The sequence below is a fragment of the Equus quagga genome, chromosome 5 (assembly GCF_021613505.1).
Source record: "Equus quagga isolate Etosha38 chromosome 5, UCLA_HA_Equagga_1.0, whole genome shotgun sequence".
Taxonomy (NCBI): Eukaryota; Metazoa; Chordata; class Mammalia; order Perissodactyla; family Equidae; genus Equus; species Equus quagga.
In genome coordinates this window covers 66,167,559-66,179,115 of record NC_060271.1, presented here as the reverse complement: position 1 = coordinate 66,179,115, position 11,557 = coordinate 66,167,559, and the positions used below count along the sequence as shown (strand labels likewise).

At 45.8% G+C, this 11,557-nt stretch overlaps 1 protein-coding gene across 2 annotated transcripts in view; it reads left to right on the top strand.

Annotated features, from left to right (window-relative positions):
- The first annotated feature begins 1,686 nt into the window (after positions 1-1,686).
- RMND5A (required for meiotic nuclear division 5 homolog A) overlaps positions 1,687-11,557 on the top strand; it is a 62,953-nt gene continuing 53,082 nt past the window's right edge. For both annotated transcript variants that reach the window (XM_046660932.1, XM_046660931.1), the window contains exon 1: positions 1,687-2,122. In XM_046660932.1, coding sequence (XP_046516888.1) covers positions 1,981-2,122 — 142 coding nt within the window. In that variant the 5' untranslated portion in view covers positions 1,687-1,980. The remainder of the gene's footprint in view (positions 2,123-11,557) is intronic.

The following is an 11,557-nucleotide window of genomic DNA, read 5'->3' as shown; positions in this document are numbered from 1 at the left end:
CTGCCATCTCAGATTTACTTCTGGGAACTGACAATGGTAACAATCACCACTACCATTTATCATGTGGCTGTCATATGCTTATTATGGGCATTTACATGTATTATCTCAATTTTCCTAAGAATGTAATGAAGTATGTATTCCAGTTACTTCCAAATTATAAAAAAAGGGAATTGAGGCTCAAAAAGGTTTTGCCTTTAAAAAAAAAAAAAAAGATGGCCTACTATGTTGCCAGGCACCGTTCTGGGCACAAAAAAAGACAGGCAAAGGGCCTGCCCTCGTGGAGTTTTTATTAAAGTAGTGCAGATAGAGAAGTGAATAAATGAATGAGATAATTTCAGATTTTAATAAGTGGTGTGAAAATAAAACTGGTGATATCATAGGTGCTATAATAAATACGATACAGCAGTGGAGGAGGGCGTACGGAAGGTAAAGGCTGTATTGGTGTGGTCAGGGGAGGACCCTCTGAGGGGACACGGGAGCTGAGACCTTTAGGATGAGAAAGGCGGAAGAGTTTTCCAGACCAAGGGAAGGCTAAGTGCACAGGCCTTGAGGCAGTGACTGGCTCGGCCCTTGGAGGAACTAAGGGGAGCGCAGCTGCAGCTTAGCGAGCAGAGGGCTACAGGCCACGGTTAGAGGCGCCCCAGCAAGGCAGGCTTTACACAAAGCGGGTAACTTCCGGTTCGATGGAGTCGGGCGCCTCGAGGCAGGGGCCACGCAACTTCTTTCCGTTCCGCGAAGCTGCCCGCAAAGGGCACGGGAATGAGGCAACCGGTCAGGAAGGTTTCTGGCCCAGGGGCCAAGGGGCCAGGGCGTCGGGGGTGGGGAGTGTGACCTCCGGGTGTCGCAAGCGTCAAGGCGGCACCGCCGGCCGCCCGGACGCCCCCCCGGCGCGAGCCCGCGCGCTAGCCAGCAGCCCCCGCCCTACTCCGCGCCTTTAACTCGCGGTAGCGACCCCCGCTAGCGGCACCACCCACTGCCCGGCCCGGCTGGGTTTTCCGTCCGGGGCGGCCAGTCCGTCTTCCAAAACTTCGGAACGACGGTACCCCCAGGTCTGGTGGGGAGATGAAATAACTTATGGCCAGAGCGCAGTCCTATGGAAAACAGACCTTTCGACTTCTGTCTTGTTTTCCCTCATATCTTTCCAAAAACGACTTGTTTCCCGATATGCTCTCTAACGCACCCCCTCCAACAGCGAGACTGTTGGTTTGGCCCCTAGGCCCGGATTGGCTGAAGGTTTACGCCGCGGCCAGGGATTGGAGGACGTCGGTTCCTTACGTATGCCCCGCGCCTATTGGCTCGTTTTCCCAGTTTCTGGGCGGGGTGTGACGGGACGGTTTCCACCCTCTTGTTTACGGAGCGCGCAGTTGTAGCGCTCTCGGAGCGCTGGGGCTGTCTCCAAAGTTCCCTATTTAGCTCCTCGGACCAATTGGGTCCTTGCTCCACCCTCGCCCTCTCCCTCGCACGCCTCCCGCGTGATACCGCCCACACCTTTAGAGCTGACGACCGCGCGGCGTTCCTCCGCCCGCGCTCGCTCGGCTGCTCCCCCTCCAGGGTGCGCTTGGTACGGCCCGCGCAGCGCCTCCTTCCCTCGCTGGGGTGGCTGGCCCCCCTTCGGGTCGGCGGCGCTTGGTGCCGCCCGGGAGAACCAGGTCATCGGTCGGTTCCGGTGAAAACAAAAACAATCGGCGGCGCCGCGGCGGGCTGCTGAGCGCGGCGAGCGGGAACGCAGGGTCGGGGTCGAGGGGCGAGCAGGAGTGCGGCGACGCGTCGGGGGCCGGGGCGCCATGGGGCAGGCGGGCTCGGGCTGTGCGGGGCTCCCGCGGCGCCGCGGCTAGCGCGCCTGCCGCCTCGGTCGCCTCAGCCGCCCGCGCCGCCCGCCTGGGGGACGAGGAGCAGGACGCGGCCTCGGCCGGGCCCGGGCCGAACGGCTGCGGACACCCGGGCGCCGGGGAGCCGAGCACCGCTCCCGCCGCCTCCGGGATGGATCAGTGCGTGACGGTGGAGCGCGAGCTGGAGAAGGTGCTGCACAAGTTCTCGGGCTACGGGCAGCTGTGCGAGCGCGGCCTGGAGGAGCTCATCGACTACACGGGCGGCCTCAAGCACGAGATCCTGCAGAGCCACGGTACGGGGCCCGGGTGGGCGCGCGGGGCAGGCCCACCGCCCGCGCCACTCAAGCCATGGCGGGCCGAGGGGTGCATCGGGAGGGCCCGGCCGCCACCTCCCCCGTGGCGCCGAGAGCCCCAGGCCGCTGTGACTTTTTCTCCTCTGCTCGCCCGGTTTGCTTCGAAGCTGCCCCGACCTCCTTGTTAATTAGGAGTGAGCGCGAACCCACCGGGAAACCCATCCCGGCGCCGCGGGCTGCGGCGGGGACAGAAGTGCGTGCGGGCCGGGCCGCCGCACCTGCCACCTCCGCCTCCCTGGGTTGGGTGCCGCTTGCCCCGCCCGGCCCGGGGGTCTCCCGGCGTCCCCGCGGCGGGGTCCCTCAGGCGAGTGGGGCGCCAGTTGCGTTGGACCCGGGGGTCTGGGCGATAAGAGGGTCAGTGCAGGGAAGCCCCCCTCCTTCCCTGCTCCGTAATCCTTGCTGGGGGACTGACTTTTCCTCTTTTTTCCTAATTAGAAAGTCGGGTGTTATTCTTAGCTGTGGGTTAACAGGACAGCCGCTCCTGCAACTTCATAATTTGGCTGCTGTGTGGAAGCAGCTCGTCTCCAGCTCCGCGGCTGCACTGACGTGATTCCGAGGAAACTAGCTGGATCAGACTGTTCAGCTCCCCTAGCGTAGCCGGGGATGAGACTCAGGAAGCTCAGGCAACTCTCCTGAAGCAAATTGTGGCACAAGTTCTTAGTTACTTGCTTTACCTGGTCAAGTTTTCACTTGTTTTCCTTTTAGAAAACAGATTTTCTCTAGGAGGTGTTTTACCTAGATTATTTCATTGTTATCCTGGGCCCTGGGGGCAGATACTTTGCCAGAGTTAACTTGTGGAAGCTGATTGGGTTTTTGATTTTGGTTTTTAAATAACATTAGAGGTTTAGGATCCTTAGATTAACATATTCGCACTGATGATTCCTTCTGATCAAAAAGTAAAGGACTTTGTTTAATGGATTTATTCAAAACTTCTCAAACTTTTGAAAAGAAGGTTTGGTAGCTGGGGTGAAATGCACATACTTGTGGCCGGTGAGATGAAGGCAGTGGCACCAGCTGGGCTTTTTTCTTTTCTTTTTTTTCCTCCTCCTTCTACACCTTCCTTTCCCACACTGCTTTCAGTTGAGAGAGAAGTGCTAGTCCATGATGAGGGAGTCTAATAACAACATCTCATTCTGGACACAGCAGCAGTCACCTTTAAACTTTGGGGAAGAAGCAAATCTGTAACTATGGTGGGGAAAGGAGTTGAATATTAATATGGCAAAATGAACAGACCTAGATGGCTGCTTGTGAAGGGGAAGTGGAAAGGGGGCGCGAATCCTGGGGAGGCTCTGGTGAATTTGGTTTTGGAAACGTGAGATAAAGCTGAAGGGCTGAGGAAGATAGAGTCAAGGGCTTAATCTTTCCTGGCGGCTGAAAATGCATAGATGGAGTTGGGGAGAAAAGTAAGGTCTGGGATGGTTTCCTGGTGTCATTTCTACAGAGGAGAGTGAAGGACGTCACTGAGGCTGCAGGGAGGAAAGGCTTTAGGGTCTCACTACAACCTTGAACTCTGGGAGAGTGGAGGGCCACCCAGGAGCCAGCAGAAAAAGAAAAGGGCAGGGGCTTAGACAAAGAGAGGTTGGTCAGGTGGTATTTGGCATTTGGGAATCAGTGACCCTTTGTGCTTGTGGTTTCATAGAGCTGTTAAACTAGATTACAGGGAGTTGGGACGAAAAATGTGCAAACTGAGATGTAAGGGATGGAAGGTGTGTCCCTCCCCACCGCTGGAGAGGAAATCTTTGTCTTGTTAAAGGCTGGAAGGAGAAGAATGAGTGAAGGCTGTAGACTTGGAGAGGTGGAAGGAACGTTTCCTTTTTAGGGAACAGGTTAGAGATTGAGGGGTTGGATAGGCAGAGTTTGAGAGAAGATGGAAAGTAAAATACTTTTCTTCCATGAGAGAGACAGACAGGGTATTAACTGAAGGGGGATGTGATTGTGAGCCTCGTTTTAGGGAATTGGGGCCCATCCAAGTTGGATAAAATAATTGGGAGAAATTGCTGAAGCAGGGATTTCTTTTAGATCTCTTTGCTTGGTGCTGGAGAACTTTTCAAGGAATTTATGGTCTGGGGGTATTAGCCATACGGTATGCCATGATGAATTGTCTGTGTTCCCCTTTCAACCTCTTGTCTACCAAATTGCAGTCTTATATTGGTATCGCTTTGATTTTCTTTAATAATAGGATTAAGGGACGAAAAGCAGTTATAAAACATGAAAGAAAAATAAATACCACAAGTGCCAGGTCTAGTTTCCAAAATAAAATCTTCTTTCTGATGTATTCTTATGTGTGAAGATAAACATCACGCTTTGGTATCTGGGTTATGGAATTTTTCAAAGCAGATAATTTCTAAAGTTCTCTGCAGGCCATGTGGCGGATGTTACATTGAATCTTAAATATGCCTCTGTCAGTCATATCTACTGAAATCTGAATTTGGAACTCCATTTTCAAGTTTAAAGGGAAGCTTTCAGAGCTTTGGAATGTACCTGTTTGGGCTGGTGATCTGGTAGGCTCCTACGACCTGGGAGAGGGGCTCCTTTTGGGACCCCATATCAGGGCTTTGGATCTCGTTCTCTGGGCTTATTTGTGGTAATGTTCTTGTAAGAATGTGATATGAATAAAGTAGAATCTTGGGGATCATACAAATACCCCAACATTGCATGATACTCATGGTGAGTGACGGCCTGATTCAGAAGAGTTCTTTAGCTGGTATTAGGGGATCAGTTCAGTTTTAAGGATGAATTACATTTTCTTATGTTTAAATTTCTTTTTTCTAAAGTTGTGAGCAGATGACGATACTAAATGAGAGCAGTTAGGATAGTTTGTGATGGAAACTGATCGTGCGTAAATGGAGTATGGTTAGTAAGCCCGTTGACAACCCTTATCCGCTCTCACCACCCACATTCCAGATGTGAACACTGCCCAAAGGGGGCTCGCCTGGCTTCTGGCCTGGAAATAGTCCTACAGTGAGCCCTAAAATCTCTTTCATCTGCTGTAAATCGCCTTTATATAGCCTAGAATTCTGTCATACGAACTTTCTCCAATTAGCCATTTCTTTTAAAAATGCATTTTCTTAATTCATATACCTTTGGGAGAATGAGGGTGGTGTGGGACAGCCACTCACACCTGGTGAATTAGTTTGTGCTCTGCTGTTTAATCCACCCCTAACCAAGTCCATCCTGGGACAAGGAAACTCTTGTTTTGATGGAGGTGTCAGGCCTGTGGCAGAGGAATAATTTCGGAGTATAAGGCTCTGGGAAATAAGTGCGGGGGCTTTGACTGCCTGTCGTAGCCATTTGGGGGGGTTTCGGTGGTTCAGGGGCAACAGAGTAGTAATAGAAGTATGAAGATGAGAATGCTGACAAGGAGTTCTGCCGAAGCTTGATCCCTTCCTCTTCCTGGAGACTGACTCTGAAGGCTTTTCTTCCTGCCCTTCCAGCTGCCTTGGAGCGCTTAGGGTGGTAGATGGGAGGATGGGGGAGTGATCCAGAGCCTGCAGAGGTTGCTGAGGTAAACGGGGTTCGAGATGACTGCTCATGGCAAGTGAAAGTATGTGGTGAGGTGTTGGTCTGGGAAAGGAATACCATTTTTTAGCTTAAATTTGCCAGAAGTTCAAGGATTGTACTGAGCTCTGCTTCTTATCCGTAATAATTTTGATTAAGCTCTAGGTGCTCTTAATTGCCTGAACTCTGAGAGGAGAGGAGAGCACTGTTGTCATTCAGTTTTACCAGCCTTTCTGTGAGACTTTCCTGTAGCGTTTGGTCTGATTGAAGGTTCGGTGGGGTTGATGCGGTTCATGGTCGTTCCCAGTGTCCCTTGATCTGATCTGGATATCGCACTGGTGTTTCTCTGACTTCACTCACACGTGTGCACTCTTATTTTTCAGATGGATTCATGATTTTGGTTAGGGAGATTTATCCTCATTCAAGGCAATGAGATTTTTGAAGTCATAGATTTGGTGTGTTAGGTATAATAAGGTACATACTAAAAATAAATTTGTAACGGGGTCTGGCCCCGTGGCCGAGTGGTTAAGTTCGTGCGCTCCGCTGCAGGGGGCCCAGTGTTTTCGTTGGTTCGAATCCTGGGCGCGGACATGGCACTGCTCATCAAACCACGCTGAGGCAGCGTCCCACATGCCACAACTAGAAGGACCCACAACGAAGAATATACAACTGTGTACTGGCTGGCTTTGGGGAGAAAAAGGAAAAATAAAATCTTTAAAAAAAAATTCGTAACTGTTAAAATATTGTTTCACATATAGCTGAAATCACTATTCACATCAGTGGTATGGGAACCACACATACTACACACACTTTGGAAAACCCTTGATTAACAGATAAAAAGCATGGATAAATTTTGGTGATTTGACTTGTGATTATTTATATGCTTTTTAGCATTTTTTTCCTATTGGTGAATATATGTATATTTTGTTTTCCATTAGCACTTGTGTGGTGGAAGGGATAACAGAAAAAAATCATGTATCGCTGATATTCTAAATTCACATTTGGTAAAAGAAGATTAGACTGAAATAATTGAGTAACGTTTTTATGACATGTTTAAATTGTACTTTGGAAAATTACAATCTTTTTAAGAGTAAAGGATGTGCCGTTTTATTATTATTATTTTTTTTTAGGCTATTATTAAATGGAGTTCTAATGTAGTTTCTGAAAGTGATTCTCAGGGAGTTTTCTAAATTTTAATTGTACTTATTTTGAGTAGATAATATATTCAGAAGGTTATAAATTGAAATGATAAAAAAGGATACCCAGTAAAAAATATCTTCCTCCCTCTCTTTTTTATTCCTGGACCACCTAGTTGCCTACCTCACAGACAAAGATGCTAGTTTCCAGGAGAATTTTTAAGAGAATTCAGGGAAATGGTAATTTGTCACTTTATTTTTACTTTGAAAGGGATTGGACATGTCTTTTTACTTACTGTGATTCAGGCTTAGTATTATCTCAGTTTACAAGGTGGTAAAGACACCGCCATTTGTGGCAGTGATCAACACATATATTAGCATCAAAGACTCCTCTTGTGTGTGTGTGTGTGTGTGTGTGTGTGTGTGGTCTCACTCCTAGTAATAAAACATTTAAACCAGGATCTTCTGCCTTTCTTTAATTTTTGGTGAATCAAAGAGAATTTAGTTTCTAGTTGCAAAACTGCTTCCTTTTTTTAAATTTGAAGGTGACAAATGAAAAGGTAAGTAGGCAATTGAGCATGAAAAAAACCCACCGGGTTTTAAACTAATTTCTGTGGTACGATATTTTATCACTAGACAGAAATCAGAGGTCCCGGGTTCGCATGTTTGGTCTAACTTTCCATTGTAGAATTTGGGTTATATATATTATACATATGTATTGGAAAGTACGCTTATTTATATATATGTAAATTCTCTGTGCTTTTCAGAGCCTCCCAATGTTGAATGTATGGTGTTGAATGAGTGTAAAAGGATCAGGGTTTGGTGGACTACTGATTTGTTTACTTTTTCAGCATTATTCTTCTGTGTACTTGGAGTAGGCTACATAGCCTGGTCTTTTTATTTGTTAAAAATAACAAATATTTGTTAACCAAACTCTTTGCTAAATACTAATGAGATGCTTTTGAGAGAATAATGACTAAGTTTTGAATTGAGTAAAATTTGACATCTGCATTTATCATTTAGCCTGGAAAATAGCAGATAAGTAGGTCAGGAAAATTTGGATGGATAACAGCAGCCGTTGTTGAAATACCCTAGGAGGAGAATAGACCAGCTACCAGGTTGGTTGGGCTATTCTAGATGATGGGAATAATAGGTTAGTGATGGTGTTTACAGTTAGGTTTAGAAGCAGATTTAACTTTGTCATTCCTTTCCAGGCCCATGTAGGAGATAATTCTTTGTTATTTGGCACTTTATTCATTCAGACTAGTATATTACTCAGTATTCTTTTGGTTGCAGGTGGCAAAACTAAAATGGAATTTGTTGACTCATAACTAAATAGGCTGAGGTTAGGCCAGCTGGCTCCAGGCGCACAGAGGATGTCATAAGGACTGGTCTTTTTCTCTCCCTCCCTCAGCTGTGCTTTCCATGGTTGGCTTCATTCTCAGTGGAGCTCATGTCATCCTTATACTGCTAGTGATCCCAAAGAAAGGAACATGCCTTTTTTCTGTATTTCCAGCAAAATTACCAAGGCGTGTCATTATTGTCTTGCATTGGGTCATAAGCCTCTCCTTGAATCAGAACCTGGGACCACAGCATGGGGTCCATTCACCACCTTGGGCTGTGCTTACCCTGTGTCAGGAGATGTATGACCATGTGATCCACTATTGCTCAGATAGAGGAGAGAGTTCTAGAAAGGAAAACTTGCACCCGGACAGAAGTGACAGATATCTATTATAGTTGAGCAGCTACATATTAGATCACTAACAGTGTTCTTTGAGATGTTTTCTTGACTGGCCTGACCTTTATTTGTCAGCTTTTACCTTGCCTCCACTGTAATGTTCTTATAATTCAAATACTGAGTTAGTACGACAATCTGTAGACTAGAGAATACAACTTGATTAATGTTACCTTTAGAAACTTTAATGCTTGGCATAATAAAATCATTTTCCTAAGGTTATTTTATCTCTTAAATAGTTTCTTCCTCTGGATAATAACATTGGTGAGGGAGAAACTTGCCAACACTTCTGTGATACTATCATATTAGAGCTAATAGAGAAATTTCCATTGTTGTTTTGTCTTAGTCTCTTAGTTGTTAGGATAGTGAAAATGGTGTAACAAACTATTCACTTGGGATATTAAAACTGACTTGTTTTTATTTTGGGTCCTGCTTCATCATCTGTAAATCTTTGAAAATGACCCCAAAATGTAGTTTAGGAGAGAATGTGGAGGGTCGTGGCCCTCAGCTGTGTACTTGGAGCCCCATGGTACTCCATGTAACTCCCAGAAGTTGATAGATACCAGGGAGATGATGCTCTCTAAACTGGACATTTCTCTGAGAGCTCCAAGAGTTTATAAAAGAGTTGCGGAAACTTCAGGTCTTCCTGTTAGATTAGGTGTTAGTCTAACATCTCAAAGAACAGAGACTAGAATCGAGTAGGATTTGAGGCTTTTACAAATATGCTTTCACTTTGGGTTTGGTGATTGTATGGCTGAGCTCTAAATGGTTTTTTGGGAACATTGTTTGGAGAGTCCATAAGGCTTGTATTGTCAATCCTTTCTCCACTTAAGATTGAGGCCTGAATAGTAATTTCTTCTTGTCCTGGTGCACAGTGTCTGGCTGTGTGTTATGTTTGATGAGTTTGCTATTTCTGTGGACTCCATATAGATTTAATATCTTATTTTTGATATATGAAGACGTCTGGGAGGAGATAAGGAGACCTCTTTTAAAAGAAACACTTTACGTGGCCTCTGTCCTCCAGGAACTTAGAGGCTGGTTGAGGTGATGAGTCGAGTCTGCACTTGTGGAGTAGAGCGCAAAATTTTGTCCTTGAGATCTGAGTTTGAGTCCTTGCTTTGCCACTTTGCTGGTTCTACAATATTGCTTAGCCTGTTTCTTCTTCTGTAAACTGATAACTTACATCACAGGCTTAGGGGAATTAAATAGATAATAGATGTGAACTGGCTTTGAAATCTGTAAAACGAGGTATATTTGTTATTGTTAAGGTCTGTGCCTTTGAACAGTGTGAAGCACTGTTTTAATTGAGACATTTTGACTATTTAGGTATCTTTGTTACCGGTATATGTTAACTACCACTCTGTGCCCAGTGGTCTGCTTAGCACTGTAAGGAGTACTTAAAAGCTGTAAGAGTCTTCAAGGAACTTTAGTTGGATAACGAGACAGACTTTTACATTTGAGAGGGGACAACACTCTGGCCATGGCACAGTATAGATAACACTGCTTCTGGTTGGTAGAAGTGCTAGCAGTTCAAAGAAATGGGAAGAGAAGGAGCCCTTAGAAAGAACTGCTTGGGGGAGGGATATTTTGAATGAACTTTAGAGCACCTGGTTGATAGTTATTAATCACCAATTATATGTGGAACTAGGCCAAATCTTGTGGGAGTTACAAGCAGTCATTCTCATGCTTTAAGAATTTTCCATCTAGTTAGGGGAGATGAGACTGGTATGTTTTTCACAGAGAAAGTAACAGTGCCCTGTAATGCAAGGCCATGTATATAGGCCAAATGCTGATTGAGTGGTACAGACAAGAAGGGGTAGGATTTGAGACAGGGAGAGACTCTTCTAACCACTGGGAAGTTTGAGTAACAGAGATTGAATGTGGATGGTAGCAGATAGGATGGGGTGCCAGGAGAGGAGGTTGGCAAGAACAAAAGTGCAGAGGAGTGGGAGTACGAGAGGCATCCTGGGAATGATGAAGGACCAAAGTGTGGAGAAGTGGGATGAAAGAATTAGAATTAAATTGGAATCAGGTTTTATAGAGTCATGGCTACCAGGAAAAGTAGTAGACTAGAAAGAAAATTCTGATTGACTTGGGTGGGGGGCATGTTTTGAACAGGGAAGGGACAGGGACATGATCTGAGACCAACTAACAGCATTTAGGTTGATTGGAGTTGGGAATGAGGTTTGGTTAGAGGCAAGAAGACTAGTTAAGGTTAAATGTTAACCTAGATCTGATGAGATAGGGACCTGTCTTTGGGTGATGGTGGTAGAGAGTAAAGGGAGCCATGCGTGGGATCTCTTGAGGGGAAGAATTACCAGGACTTGGTGCATGGATGGAGTTTGGCAGAATGGGAGAGAAGGGCTGGAAAAATCGAAGATTAACCCAAGATTTTGAGCAAGAGTGACAGGTAGACAATTATGGAACCAGGAGGAAAATAGGAAGTTTAGGAGAGGGGAAGGTAGAAATTTGAGTTTGATTTTAAATATGAAATGCACATTTAAATGCTAAAAGAAACCTTATCTGGTTCAGCCATTCATTTTAGAGATAGATAGATGCCTAGAGATTAATTCTCTATATTTTGAATTTGAAGGGAATGAATAGGCTCTCTAAAGTGGCTCTATCTTGCAGACCTGTAAAAACTTGTGCCTACATTGTCTTTTTCTTCTCTCTCTCCAGTTCTTGCCTCATAGTCTACTTTTTTGAAGCCTTGCCTTTCTTCCCTGTGTCAGTCATTTTGGTATAGCTCTCTGCCCCGGGAGCACTATTAGTCTGTACCATGTAATTTAGCTCTTAAATATATTAACTTCCTTTTTCTGTTTTTTCCTCCTGCTTAGCTTTGCAGCACACTAGGCTGCGATTTGGTGCAGCGGATCAGAACACCTATCTGTGAATCTGCCTTTCTGTTCTGAAAGGTCAGGGGTTGACCAGCAAATACTGTGTAGATTTGCCAGCTATTAATATACTGAAAAAACTATTTTTTGTTTTCCGTGTGTACTGCCTCTA